This window comes from Phalacrocorax carbo, chromosome 3 (assembly GCF_963921805.1).
Source record: "Phalacrocorax carbo chromosome 3, bPhaCar2.1, whole genome shotgun sequence".
NCBI classification, from domain to species: domain Eukaryota; kingdom Metazoa; phylum Chordata; class Aves; order Suliformes; family Phalacrocoracidae; genus Phalacrocorax; species Phalacrocorax carbo.
Window position 1 is genome coordinate 125,459,828 of NC_087515.1, and position 27,901 is coordinate 125,487,728.

At 51.7% G+C, this 27,901-nt stretch overlaps 1 protein-coding gene across 2 annotated transcripts; it reads right to left on the reverse strand.

Moving 5' to 3' along the window:
* Window positions 1–15,957: 15,957 nt before the first annotated feature.
* On the reverse strand, window positions 15,958–27,391 carry MCM3 (minichromosome maintenance complex component 3). 2 transcript variants are annotated; one of them, XM_064448239.1, is made up of 17 exons: window positions 27,075–27,382; window positions 26,706–26,818; window positions 25,417–25,625; window positions 24,991–25,121; window positions 24,064–24,302; window positions 23,559–23,667; window positions 22,641–22,794; window positions 21,972–22,103; window positions 21,334–21,542; window positions 20,633–20,807; window positions 20,328–20,454; window positions 19,848–19,998; window positions 19,559–19,699; window positions 19,234–19,337; window positions 18,185–18,267; window positions 17,730–17,805; window positions 15,958–17,487 (listed from the first exon to the last, which is right to left on the reverse strand). In XM_064448239.1, exons 1-17 carry the CDS (start codon window positions 27,153–27,155, stop codon window positions 17,289–17,291), a joined length of 2,433 nt encoding a protein of 810 aa, XP_064304309.1. In that variant the 5' UTR covers window positions 27,156–27,382; the 3' UTR covers window positions 15,958–17,288. The 2 variants fall into 2 exon arrangements, with proteins under 2 accessions (XP_064304309.1, XP_064304308.1); XM_064448238.1 differs by lacking the exons at window positions 15,958–17,487; window positions 17,730–17,805; window positions 18,185–18,267; window positions 19,234–19,337 and having other exon boundaries at window positions 19,505–19,699; window positions 27,075–27,282; window positions 27,325–27,391.
* Window positions 27,392–27,901: the final 510 nt, after the last annotated feature.

Here is a 27,901-nt window from a genome sequence, read left to right on the forward strand (position 1 = left end):
CATGTAGCCAAGCTGGAAGAGGAGGACTGAAGCACAGGGCTCTTGAAACAAATTCATCTTCAGAAAATCAACAGATTCATGGCATTTTCAGTTCTCCAGTAAATCAGGAGCCTTGTACAGATTCATGGCATTTTCAAATGAAAAGTGACTAATCCGGTCCCTGCTCTATCACCTCTCTTGAATAACACCAGCAGAAAAAACCTCCATCGACTGATGCTTTATGTCACTGCAGGATGTTGTCGTGATTTTGTGGTCTGATTCAACTGACAGCTCAGAGACCAGCAACTCATCTCAAGTAAATTTTTCATATTTCAGGTTACTAAATTCACCTCAGGTAATACCAATTTTGTGACACATGTTCCTATTCTGACTGCTCACATCTATATATCCACGAATGCATCTACTGAGACACGGAGTGTGGAAGATCAAAACAGGGTAGAATTACCAGAAATCTGCTTTCTAGCACAGAAACCAACCCCCTTTTTTTTTCCCCTAAGCGCCCACAGACAAAGGAAAAAGGCATTGCCATGAAAATGGGTTGGATTTTGCAGGTACAGGGCTAAGTGGAAATTGTTACATGAAGCAATGATGTCACCACGCCAAATACTGGGTTATTAGCCACGATCACCACTTTCCACTCACATCTGCTGCCTTCAGCAGCTTATAACTTCAGCAAGAATTCCCACTTTAACCTGAAATTTCCTACAACTGAACTTGTCTTGAGTTGATCTTTTTGCTGAAAATTTGATATAAAAGAGGTCACCTAATATGAATACTGATAAGGAAGGAAAAAGTACTCTTTAACTCAAAAAACTTTCACTCCTATGTTTCAAGTGCTTGGAGCACAGATGGGGGACTTGGAAATCAAAGAGAAGTTTCAATTGCACCAAGAATCCTTCTACACTTGAGTTACTACAAGGAAAACCACCCTTCGCGCTGCAGCACTCATTAAACAGACAGAAACCAAAACTACTCAAATGTCTTTGAACGTGGAGGAACAAATGCCAAGCACTGAACCATAACCTGCATTTCACCGACTTCTCTACTACGCAAAGCAAGCGCTGTTCCTCAGCTGCGCGTCTGCAAATATTCATAGCTGGTAGCCATGTTTCCCAGGAGTGCTGCGTCCAGCTCTGGAGCCCTGAACACAAGAAGCACATGGACCTGTGGGAGCGGGGCCAGAGGGGGCACAGAAATGCTCCGAGGGCTGGAGCCCCCCTGCTGCGAGGCCGGGCTGGGAGAGCTGGGGTTGTGCAGCCGGGGAAGGGGAGGCTGCGGGGAGACCTTATTGCGGCCTCTCAGGGCTTGAAGGGGGGCTGTAGGAAGGGTGGGGGCAGCCTCTTTAGCAAGGCCTGTTGTGACAGGACAGGGGGTGATGGTTTTAAACTAAAGGAGGACAGATTTAGACTGGATATAAGGAAAAATATTTTTCATAGTGAGGGTGGTGAAAGCCTGGCCCAGGCTGCCCCGAGAGGTGGTCGATGCCCCATCCCTGGGAACACTCAAGGCCAGGCAGGACGGGGCTCTGAGCAACCTGCTCTGGTTGAAGATGTCCCTGCTCACTGCAGGGGGTGTTGGACTAGATGAGCTTTGAAGGTCCCTTCCAATCCAAACCATTCTCTGATTCTAGTCTATAATTATGTGAAAAAGCTCTTTAGTCGGCAGATGATACATTCATAATTTTTTTCTACCTGTGGGGTAGATACAGATGGGTGAAACTGATATTTCAATTCTGTGCCAAGGAACTATGTCCAAATAAATATACACCTAGCCTGCACAGCCAAACCTGCTATTACAGCTTGGAGATGGAAAGTAAAAATAATACACAGATTCGTCTTAGGATGTTTATGAAACTGAAAAGTGTGCTTAGATTCTAGTTTGGTATTAGTCATTAAAACTTTTCAAATATTAATTCTTTCACTCCATTTGTGGTTCTTATTATCTATATGTCTCCATAGACTAAATCCAGGGGGACTAGACTAGTTGGCTCTAAGGTCCCTTCCAACACAAACCATTCTATGATTCTATGATTCCATGACATGACCATTTTCTGCTTTGGAAGCAGGTGCCCTGCCATGGGGGAGGGACTAATGAGACTAGATATGGCTGGAATCCTAATAAGTTAGTAGAACTTATCCGGAAGTAACATTTCTCTAGCACCCTCTGCCCCACCACCACACTGTCCCATGGATGAGGTCCACTGGCCCCAGTATTGGTGTCTGCATCCCTGTAAGCCACCATGATTTCTGCTATAAGAGTAGGCACAATTCTGGATGCAGGTGTCTCAGCCAGCTCAGCGGAAGAACATCGGAGGACGTTCCATAGCCTGCAGCAGAAAAGGAGACAATGGGGCTGAAATCACAACCCTGAAAATCTCCAGATGCTAGGGCTGAATAAACGTTTCAGAGCTGAGCTCAGCAGGTCAGCTGAAACACAAGCACAGGGCAGGGCTCATACCTCCAGCAGCTTACTCCTGCCTCTGACCACCCCAGGTTTTTCCCTTCATGACGTGTGACACCATAAAATCACCTACCTTCTGATTTAGAGAGCTGACTATATGCATCCATGCTTACCCTCAGTGGGGTTTGCTGATGACTCTTTATCATGCTGACAAGGCTCATGACCAAGTTGCAGACCGCAGCCGAGAGATGTGAACTGGAAAGACCAAATTTTGAGGGGAAACATGGCTGTCTGATCATGCCACAAATAACGGCAGCAGAAACCTCTGTACGGGGCTGTCGGCATGCGCTGCTCCAGCACGACGGCGATGGCAGCAATGTGTCACTGCTGGTGGCCCTCGGAGGCGACCAGCGGCACCTCCGTGCCCCCTCTACAGGCGATGAGCAAACCTCATCTTTGGCTGTGTCATGGTTTTGGCTGGGATAGAGTTATTTTTCTTCATAGTAGCTAGTATGGGGCTAAGTTCTGGATTTAATAGGAGAATAATGTTGATAGCACACTGATGTTTTAGTTGTTGCTAAGAAGCGTTTACGCTAGTCAAGGGTTTTTCCAGCTTCCCAGGCTCTGCCGGGTGCACAAGGAGCCGGGAGGGGAGGGGGCACAGCCGAGGCAGCTGATCCAAACCTGTCAAAGGGATATTCCATATCATATGACATCATGCCCAGAATATTAACTGGGGAGAGCTGGCCAAAGTAAGCGGTGATCGTGGCTCAGGGACTGGTGGCATCGGTCACTGGATGGTAAGCGGTTGCAACACTTGGTTTTTGCTTGGTTTTTCCCCCCCCGGGTTTTGCCTCTCTCTCTCATTATTTTCCTTTTCATTATATTATTATCGTTATTATTATTATTACAATTTTATTTCAATTATTAAACTGTTCTTATCTCAACCCACAAGTTTTCTTACGTTTGCTCTTCTGATTCTCTCCCTTATCCCACTGAGGTGGGGGGTAGCGAGCGAGCGAGCAAGTGGCTGGGTGGTGCTTAGTTGTTAACAGAGGCTAAACCGCGACAGGCTGCTACTCCTGTCTCGGCTTCACACTTTGGCCAGAGCTGTGGGTTGAGTGAGAGGCAGGGATTAGTTGATGTAGATGGTGCTGGGTTGGGGATTTCACCCCTAGTGCCTGCAGCCTGGATCCTCACCCATCCCACAGCAGGCAGTTAAATAGGACATTTAATTTCTAGCATCAATTGTCCTGCAGAGAATGGGGAGACTAAGGGCTTAAGAAATATAATACTAAGATGCAGTGTGTTAAATAAGGCACCAGGGAACCGCCTGGGTGCATGACCCAACACCACATTCACACCCCTGGTGCATGACCAAGCCCTGGTGGCAGCACAGATGGGTTGGGTGATGGGTGAGCACAAGGGCATCACTGCGCAGGCTCTGTATCTGGCCACCCTAGCCCAAACTGCCAGAACTGGGGCTCCTGTTCTCGCTCCCATGTAGAAGGAATGAGACCAGGTAAATTATTAGGACCACGTCTTGAGAGGAGACAACAGGGAATGTATGAGACTACATGCTTTGGTTGCCCAAGATGGATTCCCTGAGTTATTATTTTTATTACGTGTGATCTTTAATCTCAAAATGAGCATGATATCCCTCAACAGAGGCTGCAAACTCCCCATTTCCCAGTAGGAGCTGAAGTTTATGCTCTCACCTATTTTGCAGGATTCATCTAAAAAGTCCAGTGCTGGTCTTGGTCATGTTGACATGACCTTTTGTTATCTGATTCTTTCCTACCAAGATAAGTTTTAGTCAGCACATTCTGGGGAAGCCCAGCTACCTCTTGCTCACATACAGGCTCTTCCTTAGATGATGTAGATTGCATTTGCACTCTGTACACTCCAGCCTGGTAGGTCTTCCACAGGTCAGGGCACAAAGACATAGAGGTAGCTGGCCTTTTTTGCTTTCAGAGCCCCTGGGTCCAAGCCCTCTTAGCATATTATGTTTTGGAATGGCATCCCATAGCCTAACTAGAAGGTTACAGAAACTTCACATACTTTTGTACCCTGTGCACTATTTCTCCCATGTATTACAGGAAACTGGGCTGGAAGGGATCTTGGAAAGGAGCTTAGTGCATCCATGGCCTCTTGTTAAGCCCCAGCATAGCAGCACCTCTGTTGGAATCATTCATCATTGGTGATTGCCTAACCTGTTCCTGAAGATATGCGTGTTAAAATTAAGCTCATTATTCTCTTCTGTGGCCAAGGAAAAAAAGCTTATTTCTTTCTCCTTTGAAACTAGCATGTCTTTTAGACTCTACAGCATTTTATACATCCCAATAGATCTGGTTCTTGACACCAACATGACACTTATTGGCTCATGTTTAGCTTGAGATCCACTTGCTCAACGACACTTCTCTTCCTAAAGAACTATTCTCTTCCCATCAGTCTCCAGTCTCTGATTTAGGCAGATTATTTGCCGTCCTTTAGTTCAAAGATTTGTACACATCTTGATTGAACTGGATACTGTTTATTTCCTCAATTCCAGCTTAATCTTCTGGTTGCTCATGGCCCTCCTCCATTGGCCATCACCTGCCAATATTAGTAGGAAGACATTCGGTTCCCTTACCCAGCCTGCTAATCAAAGGGGTGACCAGTGCTGGACCAAGGACAAACCCGTGTGGAAATCCTGCTCTGTTCATCCTCCCCAGCTCACAACTACTCTCTAAGTAGGGCTTTTCCAAGCAAGTATTCACCCACCACCTCATAATTGCATTTCTAGATCCCTTGTTTTAGCATGCAGTTAGTTATGTGCAGCTGTATCAAAAGTCTTAATAACTTAAGATAAAACACACCTACAGTTCATTTCCTAATCACAAACCCCGTTACTTGTCAAAGAACAGCATTAGTTTGGCTTGGCATGATTTGCCTTGTAGTTGTGCTATTGCTTTGTTGTGATACAACTTTTGCTTGATTATCTGTCCCCTCAGCTTTCTGGAAACTATGGCTTTCCCTGGTTTCTCCTTTTCTTTCTCCCACCTATTTTTTCCTCTCTTTCCAGTGTTCTTCACCTGTTCTCTGAGATTTCCCAGAAAGAATCCAATCTACTGGCTCAGTTCAACTGGCCTCAGTCCTCTAAAACCAGGATACCTTGAGCTGAGCTTTTCAATTCAGGTTTGCTTTAGACTCATCAGAGAGCAACAGGCACATTTAGACCACAGTTAATATTCATTAATCTTAATCCCAATTAATCCTAACTCCTGCAGATGCTCAGACTTACTCCCATCTGTATCAGATGAATCAGTGATTCCAAAATTTGTTTCACCCAGTTTGCATTTAATATTATTTCTTCAAGTTACAGAAATCCTTTTCCAGGTTGTCTTCCCATAGGATCTTCCCTGTCAAGCCCCAGGCCAGGTTTCTTGAGACTTGCAAGCTTTATTCTATGGTTGCCTTCCTTTTTTCTAAGTATCACAAATTCCGTCATCACTTTTATCCACTCTGGAATTTTCAATTAGTTCTTTTCCATCAGCAAGACCAAAGCCTAGAAATGAATTTCAATAGCAAGTAATATTATGTGAATATTAGCAAATATTAGTAAATTGAACGGTGGCAGAGAATGTTTTCTAGAACTGAAACCAATTAGCACAGTCCAGCCATGTTGTCATATTAAAAGCTCCCAGCCTCGAAAACAAGGTGGTTACAGCACAACTGCTTCTCAGCACATGCACACACCTGAATCATGGCCAAAAGTCATTTGGGAGGCGGCTAGCTGAGCCCATCAGAACTGTGCCAAGGACCAATCCAATAACAGAGCTAGCTGAAGTGCAGTGCCCAAGTCTGGGCCCTGGCACTGTTTATTTTATAAGAGCAGATATACCTTCAGCATCCATGTGGATGAGCATCCAAGAGCTGGGTGACCTCTGTGGTAACATCACAGATTCATGCTGTTGGTCAGATTCAGCTGATCCCCACAAACTTCTCTCCCTTTAAGATGTATAGGTCCAGATCTTCCATCCATAGGGTTACTCAACCACTCATTGCCAAAACAATATTCTTAGCGTTGACAGCAAGCTGGTGTTGCACCTTTGCATCCTACTCTTTTCTACCTCTCTCCCACCAGCCCTGCATGGCACCTCTTACCTGAATTCCTTTGGCAGGGATGAGGAAGCCAAATGCTTGTTTTTTCAAAGCAAAGCTCTGTGGGGATGTCAGGGTTTAGCAATGAAGCACCACGCGGCCGCTTGCTCGCTCCCCCCACCTCAGTAGGACGGGGAGAAAATTGGAAGGGCAAAAGTAAGAAAACTTATGGGTTGAGATAAGAACAGTTTAATAATTAAAATAAAATTGTAATAGCAATAACGATAATAATATACTGAAAATGAAAATAATGGGGGGGGCAAAACCTCAGAAAGGGGGAAATCCCAAACAAACAAGTGATGCAACAGCTCACCACCCACTGACCAATGCTGCCAGTCCCCGAGCTGCAATTGCTGCTTCCCCCTGCCAGCTCCCCGCACTCAGTATGCTGGGCATGGCATCATATGGTACGGAATATCCCTTTGCCAGGTGTGGATCAGCGCTCTTGGCTGTGCCCCCTCCCCTCCCAGCTCCTTGTGCACCTGCAGTGCATGGGAAGCTGGAAAAGTCCTTGACTAGTACAAGCACTACCCAGCAACAACTAAAACATCGTTGTGTTATCAACATAATTTTCATACTAAGCCCAAAGCACAGCACTGTACCAGCTACAGTGAAGAAAATTAACTCTATCCCAGCCAAAACTCTGACAGTATCCATCCCTTATTCCACACCATTTACATCATGCTCAGGCCCCACACTATCCAATACAACCTCAATAACTACCACCCCACTTCCCATCCTTTGATAATACCAAAGAATGATTTCATTTATCATTCTTTAGTCTATGGACCACCCTTGTAAACTGTCTGTAAAATATCCAGAAATGCCCACTGAGTTCATTTAGTCGATGACTTTGGCCTCCATCTGTTGTAACCATCTTTCAGGGCAGGAGAGGTGCTGTCTGTGGTGTTGGATTGTTGCATGCTGAAGTCAGTCCTTGTTCCATCATTGCTGCACTTTGCTCGCTTTCATCAAAGTTCTTTCTTCATTAATTTGGGAAATTCCTACTATGATACCATAGATATGGGATAAGCAGCCATAGGAGTGATGACATACAATATTATATAGCAATCAGCATCAAACCATTTAGTTCATTGGCTATTTTCACCCAAAATCAATTCCTCTTGAGGCACACATCAGACACCTCCATCCTCCTGCACCACCCACCACGTGCACCCAGGCCCTCGAGCAAAAGCAACTCCACAAATGGGTTTGCCTCTGCCTGAGGCAGGAATAACCCAGACTGTTCTCCCCAGCATAATTTTTTACGTGCACTGCAGGGAGTTTATCCCCTTCCACACTACGTGATAGTTCTGATTGGGCAGGGCCAGCTCGACTGGCAGATCCCCGAGCGTTGACTAACCAGGTGGCTTCTGCTAAATGTGTACCCCAGTGTTTAAATGTCCATCCCGGTGTTTAAATGTCCCACCCCCTATTGCTCTCAGTGTAGTCTTTAACAGTCCATTGATTTTCCCAGAGGCTGGTGCGTGACAGGGGACGTGATACACCCACTCAATGCCTGCTCTTTGGCCCAGGTGTCTATGAGGTTATTTCGGAAATGAGTCCCGTTGTCTGACTCAGTTCTCTCTGGGGTGCCATGTCCCCACAGGACTTGTTTTTCCAGGCCCAGGACAGTGTTCAGGGCAGTGGCGCGGGGCACGGGGTATGTTTCCAGCCAGCCAGTGTTTGGTGAGCACATGGTGCTTGCCTTGGTAGGTTTGTGGGAGAGTGATGTAATCAGTCTGCCAGGCCTCCCCCATATTTATACTTCAGCCATCGTCCCCCACACCACAGAGGCTTCACCGGCTTCACTTGCTTGATTGCAGCACATGTTTCACGTTCATGGATAACCTGTGCAATAACATCCATGGTCAAGTCCACCCCTCGATCACAAGCCCACCTCTATGTTGCATCTCTCCCTTGATGGCCTGAGGTGTCATGGGCCCATCGAGCTAGAAATAGTTCACCCTTATGTTGCCAGTCCAGATCCACCTGGGCCACTTCAACCTTGGCAGCCTGATCCACCTGCTGGTTGTTTTGGTGTCCTTTAGGGGCCCGACTCTTGGGGACGTGAGCATGCACATGCCGTGCCTTTGCAACCAGGTTCTCTACCCGGGCAGCAATATCTTGCCACAATGTGATGGCCCAGATGGGTTTGCCTCTGTGCTGCCAGTTGCTTTGCTTCCACTGCTGTAACCACCCCCACAAGGCATTTGCCACCATCCAGGAGTCAGTATAGAGATAGAGCACTGGCCACTTTTCCCGTTCAGCGATGTCTAAGGCCAGCTGGGTGGCCTTTACCTCTGCAAACTGGCTCGATTCTCCTTCTCCTTCAGCAGTTTCTGCTACTTGTCGTGTAGGACTCCATACAGCAGCCTTCCATCTCCGGTGCTTCCCCACAAGGTGACAGGACCCATCAGTGAACAGGGCATACTGCTTCTCATCTTCTGGCAGTTTGTTATACAGTGGGGCTTCTTCAGCACGTGTCACCTCCTCCTCTGGTGATAATCCAAAATCTTTCCCTTCTGGCCAGTCCATAATCACTTCCAAGATTCCTGGGCGACTGGGGTTTCCCACTCGAGCCCGCTGGGTGATCAGTGCAACCCATTTACTCCACGTAGCATCAGTTGCATGGTGTGTAGAGGGGACGTTTCCTTTGAACATCCAGCCCAGCACTGGCAGTCGGGGTGCCAGGAGCAACTGTGCCTCATACCAACCACTTCTGAAGCAGCTCGGACCCCTTCATATGCTGCCAATATCTCTTTTTCAGTTGGAGTATAGCGGGCTTCGGACCCTCCGTATCCCCGACTCCAAAACCCTAGGGGTCGACCCCGGGTCTCCCCTGGTGCTTTCTGCCAGAGGCTCCAGGTAGGGCCATTCTCCCCGGCTGCGGTGTAGACCACATTCTTTACATCTTGTCCTGCCCAGACTGGCCCAAGAGCTACTGCATGAACTATCTCCTGTTTAATTTGTTCAAACGCTTGTCGTTGCTCAGGGCCCCATTTGAAATCATTCTTCTTCCAGGTCACTTGACAGAGAGGGCTTACGATCAGACTGTAATTTGGAATATGCATTCTCCAAAAACCCACAACGCCCAAGAAAGCTTGTGTTTCCTTTTTGCTAGTTGGTGGAGACATGGCTGCTATTTTGTTGACCACATCCATTGGAATCTGACTAAGTCCATCTTGCCATTTGATTCCTCAAAAGTGGATCTCCTTGTGCGGGCCCCTTGACTTACTTTGTTTTAAGGCAAAACCAGCTTTCAGAAGGATTTGGACTGTTTTCTTCCCTTTCTCAAAAACATCTTCTGCTGTGTTGCCCCACATGATGATGTCATCAATATATTGAAGCTGTTCCAGAGCTTCACCCTGTTCCGGTGCAGTATAGATCAGTCCATGGCAAATGGTAGGGCTGTGTTTCCACCCCTGGAGCAGTCGATTCCAGGTGTACTGGACACCCCTCCAAGTGAAAGCAAACTGTGGCCTGCACTCTGCTGCCAGAGGGATTGAGAAGAATGCATTAGAGATATCAATTGTGCCTTTGACTCCAGTTCATATTGAAGTTCCTGCATGTCTGGCACAGCAGCACTCAACAGTGGAGTGACTTCATTCAGGCCACAATAGTCTACTGTTAGCCTCCACTCTCCATTAGACTCCCGCACTGGCCATGGGACTGTTAAAGGGTGAGTGGGTCTTACTGATGACTCCTTGGCTCCTCAGTTGGTGGATGAGCCCATGGATGGGGATCAGAGAGTCTCTGTTGGTGCGATATTGCCGCCGGTGCACTGTTGTGGTGGCGATTGGCACCTGTTGTTCTTTGACCCTCAGCAACCCCACAACAGAAGGGTCCTTCGAGAGGCCAGGCAAGGTAGACAGCTATTTAATCCTCTCCATCTCCAAGACAGCTACACCAAAAGCCCACTTGTACCCTTTTGGGTCCTTGAAATACCCTCTCCTGAGGTAGTCTATGCCAAGGATGCACGGAGCCTCTGGGATGGTCACAATGGGGTGCTTTTGCCACTCATTCCCAGTGAGGCTCACTTTGGCCTCCAATACAGTTAGCTCTTGGGATCCCCCGTCACTCCAGCAATGCTGATGGGTTCTGCCCCTATATAGTTTGATGGCATTAAGGTGCACTGTGCGCCAGTGCCCGCTAAAGCTTTATACTCCCTTGGGTCGGACGTGCCAGGCCATCGGATCCACACAGTCCAGTAAACCTGGTTGTCCTATTCCTCCACCTGGCTGGAGGCAGGGCCTCTCTAGTCCTGATCATAGTATTCGTTACTCACTTCTTGTGAATGCGAGTCAAGAGTCTCTCTATTAAGCTCAGAAATAAAATCAGCACTTCTGCTTCTCTGTCTGGGGAACCCTTTACTGGAAACTGGAGCAGCAGCTTTCCTGGAAGAACCCCCTTCAGTCATTGTTTTTCCTTGCAACTCACATACCCGTACATCTAGGGTCGAGGTAGATTTTCCATCTTACTTCCTCATGTCCTCTCCGTGGTCATGCAGGTGAAACCATAGGGTGGCCGTGGTGTGTATCCTCTCTCTTGAGCAAAAGGGTGCTTATTCCTAATGGTTGAGATACTGGTCCGTAGAGGTGGGGAGTAGGACCTCTTCGAGCTGCTGAACCTTCCAGGACAGTTTCTCCAGAATCAAGACAAGGGAAGAAGAGGTATTTGCTTCATAATCACAGAGTTTATCGCTTACATACCCCACCACTGGTGCCTCATCGTCTTTCCAGGACATTACTGCCAAAGAGTTTCCATGCATCGATGGTGCGCTCCGTACAAACTTCTGCTACATGGGTCGTGTGCACTGGCCTTCATCTGGATCTCTGGGTGACTGTTGATTGTCTAGGTCACTATAAAATACCTCAGGCATGGCTAGTTCCCTCAGGTATTGGATACTTTTCTCCATGGTGGCCCATATTCCTAGGGGATACATAACATCTTCCTTGAAAGGATACCTCTCTCTCACATCGGACAGAAGTCGCCTCCAGAGGCTGGGAGCTTGTGTCCCTTTTCCAATTGCTTTGTCAATGACCCATTCTCTAGGAAGGGGTCCCAGTTGTTTGGCTTCCTCCCCTCTAATTCCAGGCTACTGGCCCCATTATCCCAGCATCAGAGCAAAGAGGCGACAATGTGCTCACCTAGACAATGGCAAAAATCTTTTCTCATATCTCACAACTTACTCAGGGATAGGGGTTGGGTAGTTTCCACCTTGTTTATGAGTTCTTTCTCTTCCTCCTCCTCTCCCTGTGATGGCTCCACTTTTGCATCATCCCTTTCTAAACGAGTTGATTTTCCCTTCCAAGATTTCTTCTTGCGTTCAGGGATGACCAATACTAGCACGGGCTGATTCTCTGATTCAGCTGCAGTGCCTGTCGTCGGGGGCTGAGTGGCCACAGTGCTTGTTGCTTTCTTTTTCTTTGTCTTTTTAGATCCAGAGCCATTCTCTTCCCCTTGGGGGTACTGAATACTGTAGAACAGGGCTCAGTAGGCATGGGCCAGGCCCCAGGACGTTGCAGTGATTTCTGTCTCTCTGGAATTGCCAGGGTGACAACATACTTCCTCCAAATACTCTCCTAGTTTTTCAGGATTCTGCACTTGTTCAGGGGTGAAGTCCCAAAACTCTGGAGGTGCCCACCAGCCTAGGCATTTGCCCATACTATCCCACATACCCTGCCATCCATAGCTATCAAGCTTGGCACAGATCTCTGGATGATATTCTTAAATTGCTTATTAACCTCAGCTAAAACCAACACAATATGCCCAAGAAATACCAGTAGTATTTCTTAACTACCCAAGGATGTTCAAGACACTGAAAAGTTGCTGTAATGAAGGAGGCATCACAGAAGAAGGTAGCTAAGGTGCCATTCTGTACTTCTGCATAAGAAACGTCTCAGAGGAGGAGGTATAACTCCTAGTTGTCTCCATGAGGTGGTACCCGAAGTACAGGAACAGTCTCTATGCAAAACCCAAACACCCAACAGAGCTCAAGGCCAGTGTTTTATTAGCAGATGTCCCCAGCAAAACATCACTAATCACTGCAGAGCACAGCAAACTACAAAACCCGACAGCAATCTTTAACATGGACAGCAAAAACAAGAGCATGGTGCAGATCAGATAAACTAATATTGAGAGCAGATGAGTCAGTGCTGTGACCAGCAACTGTTATTATCTCAGACACTTCCTGCCCCACGTTGGGCACCAAAAAGAACTGTCGTGGTTTAGCCCCAGTCAGGAACGAAGCATCACGCAGCCACTCGGTCACTTCCCCACCCCAGCAGGATGGGGAGAGAATTGGAAGGGCAAAAGTAAGAAAACTCATGGGTTGAGATAAGAACAATTTAATAATTAAAATAAAATGCTAATAGTAAAAATAATACATTGAAAAGGAAAATAACAAGGTGGGGGGGAATCCCAGACAAACAAACAAGTGATGCAACAGCTCACCACCCACTGACCAACGTTGCTGCTCCCCAAGCTGCGACCACTGCTTCCCCTGGCCAGCTCCCACACTCAATATACTGGGCATGACGTCATATGGTATGGAATATCCCTTTGGCCAGTTTGGATCAGCTCTCTTGGCTGTGCCCCCTCCCCTCCCATCTCCTTGTGCACCCGGCAGAGCCTGAGAAGCTGGAAAAGTCCTTGGCTAGTACAAGCACTACCCAGCAACAACTAAAACATCAGTGTGTTATCAACATCAGTTTCATACTAAATCCAAGCACTGCACCAGCTACAGTGAAGAAAATTAACTCTATCCCAGCTAAAACCATGGCATTCAAGGGTACATTTCTTTGGTCTGAGCACAGCCCATACCGGCCAAAGAGCAGCTAAACTAAGAGTTGCTTTCCTAGGCATTCCCAGCCTTTGTGGTGCTTCTGCCTCACAAACCTCCATCCACTGCCTCCAATTTCCTAAGCCACTAAGTTACAAGCTCTATTTGCACAGACCTGTCCCTGCCCCCTCGCACAACAGGGATTTGCACTTGCATTCAGGGGGACCTGAACTGGATGCTGGAGGACCTGGTGGCTGACAGCCAGCTGCCCTACTCACCATCCACAGTTCCCATACTAACCGTCCCACAAGCTATGGACGATCCACAGACCCACCAGCCAAGTCAGCTTCTCTCCAAGTGTCAGGGATATGCTTGTCCCTTGTCAGCAAAGACCACTTTCCCAAGGGTCTGAGCAATTGCAAAGGATATACTGAGGTGGCCACCAGCACACGGGGGAGATAGATAGCTACATCATAGAATCATTAAGGTTGGAAAAGACCTCTAGCTTCATCAAGTCTAACCATCAACCCAACACTACCATGTCTCCTAAACCATGTCCCCAAGTGCCATGTTTACACATTTTTTTAACACCTCCAGAGATGGTGACACCCCCACCTCTCTGGGCAGCCTCTTCCAATGCCTGACCACTCTGTCAGTAAAGACATTTTCCCTAATATCCAATCTAAACCTCCCCTGGTTCAGCTTGAGCCCATTTCCTCTCATCCTATCGCTCATGTGTGGGAGCAGAGTCCAACCCCCCACTCACTCCAGCCCCTCTCAGGCAGCTGCAGAGAGCGAGAAGGGCTTCCCTCAGCCCCCTCTTCTCCAGGCTAAACCCCCCCAGCCCCCTCAGCCGCCCCCCAGCACACTTGTGCTCCAGACCCTGCCCCAGCCCCGCTGCCCTTCTCTGGACACGCTCCAGCCCCTCCAGGCCCTTCTTGTCCCGAGGGGCCCAAACCTGAGCCCAGCATTCGAGGTGGGGCCTCCCCAGGGCCGAGCACAGGGGCCCCATCCCTGCCCGGCTCCTGCTGGCCACACCAGGGCTGGCACAAGCCCGGGGGCTGGTGGCCTCCTTGGCCACCCGGGCACTGCTGGCTCATGCCCAGCTGGCTGTCAGCCAGCACCCCCAGGGCCTTCTCCGCCGGGCACTTCCCAGCCCCTCTGCCCCAGGCCTGGGGCGTTGCCTGGGGTTGGTGTGACCCAAGGGCAGGACCCAGCACTTGGCCTTGTTAAACCTCACACAGCTGGCCTTGGCCCATCGATCCAGCCGGTCCAGATCCCTCTGCAGAGCCTCCCTGCCCTTGAGCGGATCAACACTGCCACCCAACCTGGTGTCCTCTGCAGACTTACTGAGGGCGCACTCGATCCCCTCATCCAGATCATTGATAAAGATATTAAACAAGACTGGCCCCAACACTGAGCCCTGGGGAACCCTGCTTGTGACCAGCCACCAACTGAATTTAGCCCTGCTCACCAACTCCATTCACATCCTACTATCCTAGGCTATAGGATAGTAATATATACTAGAGCTTTACCTACCCTGGAGCTCCTCCTGGTGTCTTGTCACGGAAAATACAGTATTAGCAACTCCCCAGCTGTAAGCACAGGGAAAACACAAAGGCCTCAGCAGATAGGAAAAAAGGGAGATGGCTCCAAAAAGCAAGTCTCACCAAATGCCCTCACTGCTCCCTGCTGTGACCTGTGAAGAGGAACAGCCTCCAAAAGTCAAAGAGAGGTGTGGAGAGAGGAAGGAGATGACAGTATCCCCAATCCTCCAGCAAGGCGATGTCCGAGCTACAGAAATTAGCAGGGATCTTTTGGTAAGCACCCAGGCACATTGCCAGAAGAAAAAGGTTGTTTCCTTTGCCCAGGAATGAGTTGGTAAGGAAACACCACCTACATCTTGAAAAAGGCAGATAGGTACATCATCGCTGCTGCCCAGGGGCTTTGCAGCACAGAGCCACCAACGTGGTGGCTATGCAGGAGCAGAGCATGCTGGCTCAGCTTCCCTTCCAGCCCCACAAAGCTCAGGACCAGACCTGCGTAATAAAACCACTGAGACAGAACAACTCTGACCATCTGTGTGTTTAGCTCACCTTCACCAGTCTTTGCAGTTTTATGAGCCAGACGCTGGCCTGAGGTCACTCTGGACAAGTGCTATACAACCAACCAGAGACCTTTAGGAGGGTGCGAACATGCAAAATCCCCTCCAAAACTGAAAAATCTGATGTCACATCTGTGTTGGAGAAGGGCAGCTCAGAAATCAGGCTTTTATAATTCAACAGGTCTGTTTACAGAAGGAAAATGGGCATTCCCCCCCGCTCCTTCCCTGGGCAATGAGATGCTACCAGGTCTTAGCCACCAGGATGTGTTGCTCCAGGTGGACAGAGGCCACACAGCTGCAGTGGGAGAGGCAGGAGCTGCCCACAGTTATTACCAGCCTAGTCCAGGGACATTTCTGCAAGTGCCTTGTCCACCGAGGCAAAGGGAAGGACGTGTCCAACACCTTCCCTGAGCCCAAAGGAGTGGACAAACCTGAATGCTTTCCATAGCAGCCCTGGTCCCCAGAAGACTGAAGAGCTGCATCCCCAGAATTGGGAACAGTTTAAATCAAAGTAAGCAGCAAGTCATGGGGGAAACAACATCTAGACATTTTTATTGTTAAAATCAATATTTATGGTATCCATAAACAAGCGCACATGAACTGTACAGGTGCCTGGAGATGGGCAGGGACAACAGCAGCCTGTGCAAATCAGGGTCTTCTCCAAAGCTTAACCTCAAACATGCCAACACCAGAAAAAAAAAAACAACACAACCCAAAACCCACAAACAAACCAAACCCAAACCCAATTAAAAACAAATCCCAAAGCTTCAGCAGCTCCAGGATCACAGGCAGCTGAGACTGGTGTGACGGCACATTCAACTTTTCTCCCAGCCCATGGGAGCTTGCTGGTTTCTAGGGTCAGCCTTTCTCCAAGAAGTGGTCACCTATGTGTTCCCAGAAAGCGAGACGGTTCAACAAATCCCCCCAGAGCAAGGGAAGGTTTTTACGGTTGCGGTAGCTTGTGGTTACCTTCCACAGGAAGATCTGCAGCAGCTCAGCCAGCAGGACATACAGGGGATGCAGGATTCCAACTCCCCATAGCTTTCACCTTTTTTTGCTACAGAAGGTTTCCTCCTGTTTGTGGTGGCCCTGTCATGTTCAGACAAGCACAACCCCAGACTGAAGGCAGAAGCAGCTGGAGACCAAACCCACCTGCACCAGGGACATGTCCCCTGGGCAACTCCTCTGAGCATCCCAGGTCCTTCCCCACCCACCTGGGGCCACAACTCCCAGCAGGGCTGTGAAATCTAGAAATCAAGCTGACCCATGGGTGATGGAGCAGGTCGGACTATGCTTGTGCCTGCATCACCAGAAATTGTCCTGCACAAGGTGGGCAGGAAAAAAAGAGGCTGGTCACAGCCAACAGGACAGGCATTACGCATGAGACAAGCAAATTTGGGCTACAGAATTAGGAAAAAAGGAGAAAAAAAAAGGGGGGAGGGGGAATAAAAGCTTCACTACTAACAGTAGAGCTCCCATACTGCTTCTTACCACCACTGCTAGTGAATGTTGGATTCCTAAAATGCAGATTTTTTTATTCCAAGGCTGGAACTATTACCACCAAAACTAAAAACAATGCATTAAGAACATTGATAATTTGCACATAATTTTTTCCTTTCAGCTCCTTGCAGAAACAAACCCCTCTTCCTGAATACTCTAGTTTGGAGGCAGCAACAGTAAGAGAGCTTCCAGAGCTCCTGGCTTTTTTGGTGCCAGCAATGCACAGCGAGGAAGAACTGTAAAGTGCACAGACTTGAGCTCCTCAAAGTTCAGCTCAGCCAGGACAGAGTTGAAGGCAAATACGAACAACCTCCAGACTGAGAGTCCACCAGAACTTGGGCTCTTCTGCCCAGAGGCTCAGATTAAGAAGATAATGTCATCGGACACCATAATCTGGTTGTCATCTTGCATGTGGGCCAGCGCCACCTTCACTTCAGCCAGCGAGAAGGGCTCAGGGTTGTCACGGTTGATGGACTCCATCACATTCTTCAGACCCACAGACTGGGCATGGGAAGCTTTGAAGACCTCCAGAAGAGCAGCCTTGAACACTTTCAACCTGGTCAGGGAGGACAAGAAATCTCTCACCCTTGGCAACCACACAGACAAGTCCTTCCCCTTCCTTCCCAGCCCAAGATCTCTTAGCCCTTCCCCATTTCAGAAGTGGCACCCAGCAGGAAAGCTGAAACCAGAGCTGAAAGGACGCACCACAGGTGTGTCTCCAGCATCAGACAACAGCTTGGACCCCCCAGGCTGGGGTGAGACACGCAGGAACAGACACCTCCTCCAGCCCCCACTCACCTTGGCTCAGCCAACTCCAGCTTCTTCGCTTCGCCAGCGGCTGAGGTCTCGGAAGTCTTTGGAGTGTGTGCCTGGACTGGAGAAGAAGGAAGAGTTACCTTCAACCTACCTGGTGCCCACGCACCCAGAGCAAAAGCACTTGGCCTTAGGATGGGGTGGGAAATGCCAAACGGCGTCCCAACCTTGTGACTTCTGCAACAGCTTGGAAGTGGACAGGAAAAAAAACAAAACCCCAAAACCAACCAGCAATACCAACTCTCCTGTCCCACACAGCCCAACAGAGGGCTTAAAAATAAAATATTCATCTTGATTTGTGGGGCTGGTTGGTGCCACACCACACCAGGGATCCCAAGTGACCCCAAGGCATCACTGCTCCCCAGGGTGTGCAGACCCACCAGGGAAGAAGGCAGCAGCACCCTCAGGAGCCAGGTGCCACCAAAACCCCAGGGACTCACCCTCCGGCATCTCCTCCTCAGCATCACTGAAGTCATACGGGTCGTAGGAATCACCCTCGCCTCCTGTGCGTGCCTTCTTTCTCCTGGGTGAGGGAAGAAGAGGTCCCCCTTGCTCCAGCCGAACCACAGACCTCCAGACCACCCCCCAGACCCTAGGCTCCTGGGAACATCTGGCCAAGACCATGCAGGGTACCTGCAGCTCACAGGTGAGCCACCCTCCAGCCACAAACCCCTGCCCATGGCACAGGACCCAAGCCAGCACCAGCCCTGAAGGTTGTCAAAGGATCCCAGAAGGGTTTGGGTTGAATCATCTAGTTCAACACCCCTGCCATGGGCAGGGTCATTTTTTGCTAGACCAGATTGCTCAAAGACCCGTCCAACCTGACCTTAAACGCTTCCAATGACAGGGCATCTACCACTTCCCTGGGTAACCAATTCCAGTGTCCCACTTCCCTTACATCCAATCTAAACCTACCGTCCAGGTCGGGTCTCACCAGAGCAGAGTAGAGGGGCAGAATCACCTCCCTCAACCTGCTGGCCACGCTTCTTTTGATGCAGCCCAGGATACAATTAGCTTTCTGGGCTGCGAGCACACATTGCCAGCTCAAATCCAGTTTTTCATCCCCCCAGTATTCCCCAAGTCCTTCTCCAGAGGGCTGCTCAACCCACTCATCCCCCAGTCTGTGCCGATACTGGGGATCGCTCTGACACAGGCGATGGACCTTGCACTTGGCTTTGTTGAACTTCACAAGGTTTGCACAGGTATTAAATACTATTGGTCACAGCACAGATCCCTGAGGGACACCACTCATTACTGATCTCCATGTGGACACCGAGCCGTTGACTGCAGCTCTTTGGATGTGGCTATCCAGCCAGCTCCTTACCCATGAAATAACGATGTCCCTCTATTACAAATCGGGGGGGGGTCGATCTGCTAAGTTCAGCAAAACGTGGAGTATTTCCCCAAGGCCAGCACTGCCTACCACAGCCTCAGAAAAGGCTGGTGCCCCTTGCACGACATCGGCCCCCTCCATTGCTCCGGCTCCTACCTCCTCGTCTTGCGCTCCTCCTGGGGCTGCGACTCCTCATCCTCCTCCTTCTCGGTCTCTGAGTCATCCTCTGCCTGCTTTCTGCGCTTCTTCTTCTCCAGCACCTGGGTGGCAAGACAGGATGCACTCAGGTCCTTTTTCCACTCAAGCTGCTTTTCAGGGGCCAACACTGAGGGACCCAAGATCCCACTGCTGCCCCATCCCCACAGTGTCACCAGGAAAGGACCCCACCAGCAGCCCAGGGGTGCTCAAGCCTGCACCAAACCCACCCCCTTTGATGACTATTTTAAGAACTCCCGAGCACTGAGGGACACCTTCTCCCCACCTTTTTGAAGTAGGCAAACTGCACCAGCTCCAAAGCCGCCTCGGCGTCCTGCAGATCAACTGTCTTGTTCATCCTGGCCTTGGCGTGGGCCGTGGAGAGGCGGATCAGGGTCTCCAGCGTACGGGCCGTGACTGGGGAGGTCTGGTGGGGAACAAGGAGAGGTGTCTCTGTGAGGCTGACCCCCACCACAGCATCCCCCCAAGGGTGGAAAACACTTGTAAGGGGGAGGGGAGCCTGTGCCTCAGTTTCCCTCCTCCTGGCCTGAGAGGGAGCTGCTCCCAGGGCTCACCCTGGCGATGTCCGAGTTCATCTGGCTCTGGCTGCGCAGGCGGGAGTACTCCTCTGCTATGTAGCTTGCTGACTCCTGGGTCAAGACAGGCTTAATCATCTTTGCTACGTGGATGTACTTCTTCATAAACTCCATGCTGACGATCTTCTCCCTGCGGGGCATACGTACACACCCGTGTCCTCCAAGGTGGGGACGGGCAAAGGCTGTTTGCAGAAGTGGGCTTCCCACTTTTTACCCTTCACGGGTGTCCAGGCACGTGGGGAATTCAGCTTCAGGAGATGCTCCCCACCTGCCCAGCATAATAGATCAAGCCCAGAGCGAGGCTCCCTTGGCATCCTGCCCACATACCTCATCATGGATCACCTGGAGCAACGCTGGCACCAGTGATCAGCCACCGCCTGGATACTCAAGCCAAACCCATCAACTCCCAGGGTTTGAAACCCCCAGAGAGCTCCAGGGGACATGGAATGGGGGACTCACTTGCGGCGGTTGGGCCCATGCAGGAGGTCATCATGTTTCTCATACACTTGGAGCTCCTGTTCCTCCTCCTGCACAAAGTCAGGGTCCTCTGTAGCCAGGATCTCCACGGCACTGCCCAGGGGCATGGCTGGAGAAGGGAGGGTCACAGAGAACAGGCTTTTAGCTTTTTGCAGCATTGCTGGAGCGACTTCCAACAGCAGCTCTCAAAGCTAGGGATGCTGAACCCAATGAGCTGTCACCAAGAGGTGACACCCCACCAAGGAAGGACAGGACCGAGCAACAGGGCACAATTACAAGCAGCTTACCGTCCCCATCCTGCTCGTTGGGGTTGCGGTAGCGGTGCATGCGCAGAACGTGGTCCGAGATATCCCTGTCCTGCTCAGGATCCATCTGGTCCAGCACAATGAAGAGCAGGTCGAAGCGGGAAAGCAAGGAGTCCTGCAGGCCGATGTTCTCCATGGGCGTCTTGTACTGGTCGTACTGCAAGAAGATGAGATAAGGGGTTACAGAAGACCCTCATGGGCCAGTCTTGCCTGCCAGGAAGGCTGTGAGGACCTCCTCAGGCCAGGCCTTAGAGGACTGATGCCCAGGCAGCTGGACACCACACTAAACCCAGCCCACTGCAGCAGTAAGGCCTCTTTTGCCCATCCTGGAAGGTGGGTGTAGCTCTCATTTGCAAGGAAAACATGTATTTTTTTGCAATCCCAGATCAGACACCAAGGCTGAGGCTCGTTACCAGCATGAGGGTCCACTGGTCTGCCTCAAGACACCCAGGCAGAACCAAGCCAGGGTGAGAACGCCACGAGCCCCTCTCTCCTCCAGGAGGGCCATAAGCATCAACAGAGACCAAAACAACCCGGTCTTCACTGCCCCATAGATCCTAGTCCCAGCAAGAACCCAGTCACTGGTTTGGGGGGACCTTTTGGGTTTTACCAGCTGCCTCCTCCACCAAGACAGCTCCTAGCATCCCTCCCTACGGAGGGGACAGGCAAACACCGGCACTCACCCGGCCGTAGACGGGGTTGGCCGCCGCCAGGACGCTGCAGCGGGAGTTGAGGCGGGCATGGATGCCTGCCTTGGCGATGGTGACGCGGCCCTGCTCCATCACCTCGTGGATGGCCGTGCGGTCAATATCAGACATCTTGTCGAACTCGTCAATGCATACCACCCCTCGGTCGGCCAACACCATGGCCCCTGCTTCCAGGCGCCGTTCACCTGCGACGGGGTGGGAGAATAGAAGAGGGTGAACCACAATTCAGCAGCCCCATGCATCTCCCTCCCTGCTGTCCCGGTCCACCACAGCACCATCCCTGGGACTAGCCTAAGCTTCAAAGAGCAGCAGCAACCTTCGGGGCTGCCCATCTCCTACCCAACTTGACAGCAGGAAGACACTTAGGATGAAGAGCAAGCCCATGAGGAAGACAAGATCCAGGCTGCTGTTAGCCCTCACACGGGGTGTACCATGTAGAAGAGGAGAAGAGAAAATACCCCTAAACACCATCGTTGCCATAAAGCATCTGGATGGAGCAAGTCCTGCAAGCGTCACTGCAGAACGAACAGCAGCCCTGGGTCTTGCAGAGTCCCTCCCAGGTGTTAACAAGCATCCCTCTTTCAGCTCCCACTGGGAACCACCCCACTCCTCACCAGTTTCTTGGTCCGTGGTGACAGCGGCAGTCAGGCCAACACCAGAGGAGCCTCTGCCGGTGGTGGGGATGGCGCGGGGTGCGGTGCTGAGCACGTACCGCAGCAGCTGAGATTTGGCGACTGAAGGGTCTCCTGAAGCAGAGAAGACTGCATTTAGTAATCATGCATCACCTGGATAACGTGTCCAGTTTGAGGCTCCTCAGTGGGGAAAGAAGGGTGGGTTTGTTGAGCCTTCAGAAAAGCAGGTGATCAGATGATCTCCTTGCCTTCCTCAACAACCCAGTGGGAAGAAACAGAGAAGATGGAGTCAAGAGTTTTGAGAGGGTGGATGGTGACAAGACCAGAGGCAATGGGGACAATTTGGAACACAGGAAATTCCAATTGGATAGTAGAAGAAATATCCTTGAGGGTGGTCAAAAACTGGAATAGAGGCCCACAGAGGTTGGGTGATCCCTTCCTTGGAGATGTTCAAAACCAACTGGACAAGTCTCAAAGCAACCTGACCTACCAGTGACACTGGCTCAGCCCTGCGCACAAGCTTGGGCCAGAGGCATCCAGAGGTCCCGTCTAACCTCAATTACTCTGGGAAATTAAGTCCAGGAAAATAGTCCTTCATCTCACTCCCCTGACACCACCAATCAAAGGTGCCTCTGCCCAGTCTTTCCACACCTATCAGCAAGATGTTGATGTCTCCTCGGATGCGGCTCCCGTTCTCCAGGACCTTCTCCACCCCTCCGAGCAGCATGCAGAGAAGGGCCTTCTTGATGTACTCGTGCCCATGGATGCTGGGAGCCAGGGATCTTGCCAGCTGGTCAAAGATATCCTAAGGCAGAAGAGGTAAAGCACAGCCTGTCAGATGGACTGCAGCAAATAAGAACACGGAGCAATACTCCACAAGTCCATTTCCGCACAGAAAAGGAGCTTATTCCTATCACAGAACCACACGGATGAAAATTATTTAGGGAGGAAAAGACCATTTGCCAGAGTTTTCTTTCAACGGGGTTCTGAAGTTCTAGACCATCCTGACTGTCATGGGCACCCAAGCAAGCACTGGAAGCAGCAGCCCCTGGGAGAGCAAGGCTTTCTCCTCTCCACGCTATGAAGCAAAGGTCTGAGCAAGGCCAGGCTGGGGCAGACTTCTGTATCTCATTCAGGTTTGGGGTTTCAAGAGGAAAGAGGGAGGTGTTTCTCCTGCAGAGGAAGTTCTCTGGCAACCAGCTGGCAGGGTGAGGACACATACGACACGGACAGATCTCTGTCGTGACAGCTATGCACAGCAGAGCTGCCAGCAGGTAGGCAGCAGAGTATCTGCTAGCAGTACAGAAGCAGCAACAAAAAACCCAGGACCTGATCAAAACCTAAGCAGAAAACTCAAAGAAAGTGAGTGGACAATCCAGCAGTGTTGCCAAAAGGGTTGAAAAGTTACTTGCAACCCAACAAGACACTTCCTTAGCCACATGCCTTAAAGGCTCTAGCTGAAGCCTCACACTCAGACACAAGCTGCTTTCTTAATTAATTTAATTTATTAAAACTAATTTATTAAATTAATTTTTAAGAAAAAAAATATATTAAAAAATACTTAAATACCTTGGAGCGACTCTTGCTGAATCTCTTGATCTTGGCCACATCAGCAGCAGAGTAGAGAGGCCGGACGTCTTTGCTCATCTGCTTCACGTGGCAGGCAATGAGGATAGTCCTGGAGAAGGGACAGAGCCGTGATCAGGTCTCCGAACCCCACAGAGCCTATGGGTCGCAGCAAGAACGCAGCAGAAACGTGCACAGGGTCATCATTTGCTCTAGGAAGTCCCAGAGGAGGCTGGAAAGCTTCAAGAGCTGTAGCCTCCTCCATCTGACCGCCCTGGGACACCAGTGGAGCATCTTTAAGAGCATCCAACCCCCTCTGTGCACAGCTGGAGCTTCCAGCCACGCACTGATGCTAAGGAGCAAGGTGCAAACCACTTCCAAGGGATTTAAGCCAACATTTGACCCAGCTCTGTGATGGCCACCTGCCTGCCCTAGATCTCATCTTCCAAATATGTGACCTGACTTAAAAAAGGTGGGAGGACTGAAGTCAAGACAAAAGAAGGCTCACCTGAAAGTCCCTGAAGTGTAACCCCCTTTCTTTCCTGGCAGGCAGCGGTATGTCCCCACCACCTGGATGCGGTCCCCAGGCTTCACCTTGTCCACCAGATCATCATCCAGAACGACATCCACCGAACGTGGCAGCTGCCCCGCCGGCGCCTTCTCGGGCATCTCCTGGATGGTGATGGTCTGATGGTCCTTGTAGACAGAGAGGCCAAACTCTGTCTCCAGGGGGTTATTCTCTTCATCCTAGAGGAGGAACCCCAAAAAGAACACTAGCACCTTTTTTCAGGAACACAGGGAGAAGAGGTGAGTCAGCTGAGCAGCGGGAAGACAGGCTGCATCACCCAACATACACAAGACTGACAGAAAGAGTTGCTTTATCAGGGCTGCCAGAGGCTGGGGTTCATCAGCTCCACAACCCCCCCCAAGTCTAAAGCTACCAACACCCACCACCGCTGGTACATCAGGTCTCTCCAAGCCCTGTCCCTACGCCAGGCGGTGGTGACACACCGCCCATGCAGCAGGTGGTGTGCCCAACGGGGACAAAGCTCAGGTCAACCTTCCTGCATTCCCAAATACAGGGCAAACCCTCTACCCAAGGATGCATACACCCTCCAGGACAGCACGGGCACGGCCACCCTGACCTGGGTCCCAAGAGCAACAAGACTGGCTGACAACCCCACAGCAGAACCAAGATGATAACTAACATCTGAACTGGCAGGTCTGGCAGCCTCATGTCCAACAGAGATTTTCTTCACATGTTCCTAGTAGCTCTCCAGGGCTGTCACACGTGCCATGTGTCCCCTCTCCACCCCATGGGCTATGCTGGCAGAGGGAGAAGGGATGCACAGGGATTTGAGACCCTGGGCTCAGAGCTGGCACATCCTTCCCAGAGGAACCTGCTGATGCTTCCCCCAAGGCCGCTTCACCTCACCTTTGTAGGGTAGACAGAGCTGGACGGGAAAGCATCCAGGGAGGTCATGTCCGTGTATCGGCGCTCAATAGTCTTCTTGGTAGCTGGGCAATAATGGACACTCCGGACGATCTTTGGACGAACCAGAGAGCCTGGGGTTGGAAGAAACAGGAGTTAGGGGCAGGGGCATCCCACCCACCCAACCATCAGCAGACCATCCCCAACAGGATCTCCACCGCTACAGTGCGCCGCGTGGGACACAACCCACTGTCAGCCGTGGCCAGGTTTCGCTGAGCTCAAAGACCATCCCAACGCTCAAGACCTTCTGCCAAGCTCCTTGTCCCCTCTGCCCAGGTTGCCAGGACGTACCACAGCTCCTGGCGGACTCCAGCCCCTCCGCAGCAAACACCTGGACCCACCACCCCTGAAGCCTTCCCCCAGTCTCACATTTCGTCACGATGCCCTCCACACAGACAATGCAGCTGAGGAAACAGGCTGTCAGCGTCCGCGGCGAGACGTGCTTGGAGCCGAAGCTGCCCTCCAGGCCGATGTAGAAGTCCTCGTACTGCTTGGCATAGACGGCATCGACGGAAGCGACAAAATCCTTCAGGGCGCGCTGGAAGGCGATCAGCTCCTCAAAGGCGTTGCTCAAAAGCCTGCAGGTGTGGGACGTGATGATGCAGGCCGATCAGTGGCCCCTTCTGCCTTCCTCCTCAACACCCACCCATGCCTCCATGTGCTCCGCGAGTTTACTAGGAGCAAGAGGCAAAAAAACCCCGAAGCCCATCATAGGTCTGTCAGGTCCACTGCCACCAACAGCCAGGAGCCGAACGAACCCAACGGCATCTGGAAAGCCTCACGCGTCCCAGAGTAGATTGGCAAGCCTGGTCCAAAATACCCCCAAGCATCCTAAAAAAGATGATTTTTGGGGGTGCATGAAAAGGAGCGTGGCCAGCAGGGCGAGGGAGGTTCTCCTCCCCCTCTGCTCTGCCCCAGTGAGGCCACAGCTGCAGGGCTGCGGCCAGTTCTGGGCCCCCCAGTGCAAGAAGGGCAGGGAACTGCTGGAGCAAGGCCAGGGGGGAGCTGCCAAGGGGATCAGGGGCTGGAGCATCTCCCTCGTGAGGGAAGGCTGAGAGACCTGGGTCTGTTCAGCCTGGAGAAGAGAAGGCTGAGGGGGGATCTCATCAGTGCCTATAAATATCTGAAGGGTGGGTGTCAGGGGGATGGGGCCGGGCTCTTTTCAGTGGTGCCCAACGCCAGGCCAAGGGGCCACGGGCACAAGCTGGAACACGGGAAGCTCCCCCTGAACATGAGGAGAAACCCCTTTGCTGTGCGGGTGCCAGAGCAGGGGCACAGGCTGCCCAGAGAGGCTGTGGGGTCCCTTCCCTGGAGACATTCACCCCCCGCCTGGACGCGGCCCTGTGCCCCTGCTCTGGGGGTGCCTGCTCCAGCAGGGGGTGGGACGGGATGAGCTCCAGAGGCCCCTTCCAGCCCCCACCAGTCTGGGATTCTGTGATTTATATCGTGTGATCAGTCCCAGCTTCCTGCAACAGGTTTTTGCCAAATCACAGCTATGCAAGCTTGGAAGGGATGGGTGTCACGGAGGGAGAGAATAGGTCCCCCTTCTACACTGGGGACAAGGTTTGGCCCTTCCTTGCCACAAAGGACGTACAAAACCTCTGAAATCCCGCCTGGGGCACGGTGCCGAAGGCGAAGCCCTGCCGCCCCGCACCAACCGGTTGGCTCTCTTCTCGTTCTTCCGCCGCAGGTCGTTGATGCTGACGAGGAGGCGGTACTGGTTGTCGCTGATCATGTCCCGGACCTTGCTGTGGTAAATCCCTTGATCCTCCTGAAAGAAAGGAGGGGAGGGGAGGGGGGGTACGACCAAAAAACAAATCAAATAAACAACTCGCTTTGCCCGATCGCCTCTCTGAGACACCCCCCAGCCCGGGAGCTGATCCCCGCAGAGCTCGGCTCCCTGTAGCCCCACCGACCAAGCGCGGGGGGAGGGGGACAAGGCGCGCCCCCACCCCCGGGTGCATGGGGGTGGGGGTGGGTGGGTGCACCAACCGCGTCCCCCAGAGCAGCCCCGCTCCCGGTCTCACCTCATCGTCCAAGAAATCGAGGTAGTCGCGCTGCGCCTCCCGCAGCTCCGCGTCCTCCAGCCCGGCCGCCGGGGCCGCCATGCTGCCGGCGGCTGGGGTAGGCGGGGGGGCGCGCGGATCCCGGCGCGGCTGCGAGGGGAAAGGCGGGGGGAGCCGCGGGAGACCGGCCCGGCCCCGGCAGCGCCTGCGATCGGCCCCGGCAGCGCCTGCGATCGGCCCCGGCAGCGCCTGCGATCGGCCCCGGCCCGCCGCGATCCGACCCTTCCCCCGCCCCGCCCGGAGCTGCCGCTTGGCGCCAAAACCGGACGCCTTTCCCGCCACGCGGCCGGAGTCCCGCCTTCCCCCCCGCCCCGCGGCGCTTCTCATTGGTCGGCACCGCCCCGCGCCAGCCAATGGGCCAGAGAGAGAGTTCGCGGGAGTGACGCGCAGGAGTTGCAGCCTATCAGAGGGCGGAGGGGCGGGGCGGAGGCGGGGCGGGGGGCGGTCCCGGCCCCCCTCCCAACCCCGGCGCTCCTGGAAACCACAAAAAACCAAACCCACTTTTTATTTTTCACTTGCATTTTGGTGAACTCCCGTTTCCGGGTGTTTTTTCCCCAGAACAACCAGGCCGGGAGTCCTTTTCCCTTTCAGACGGCGGGTGAAGCCCTCCCGGCCCGGCCCCAGCCCAGGACGCGGGGGCTGAAGGCGCAGAAGCGGCATCCCGCGGTTTTTGCAATAAAAAGGATGATTTTGGATGTGTCTTCCGAGAGGTGCGGCAGGCGGAAAGCGGAGCGTGCCGCTCCCCCTTAAAAATATGTTCCTCGTCCTGAAAAATCTTTCTCTAAATT

Coding starts and splice junctions, on each gene's coding strand:
- MCM3 (XM_064448239.1), bottom strand. CDS start 27,155: ATGGCGGCCCCGGCGGCCGGGCTGGAGGACGCGGAGCTGCGGGAGGCG. Junction 24,303..24,990: donor GCTCTGTCTACCCTACAAAG/GTGAGGTGAAGC, acceptor TTCCTCCTCTAG/GATGAAGAGAATAACCCCCT. Junction 19,999..20,327: donor CATGGGCCCAACCGCCGCAA/GTGAGTCCCCCA, acceptor TATGCCCCGCAG/GGAGAAGATCGTCAGCATGG.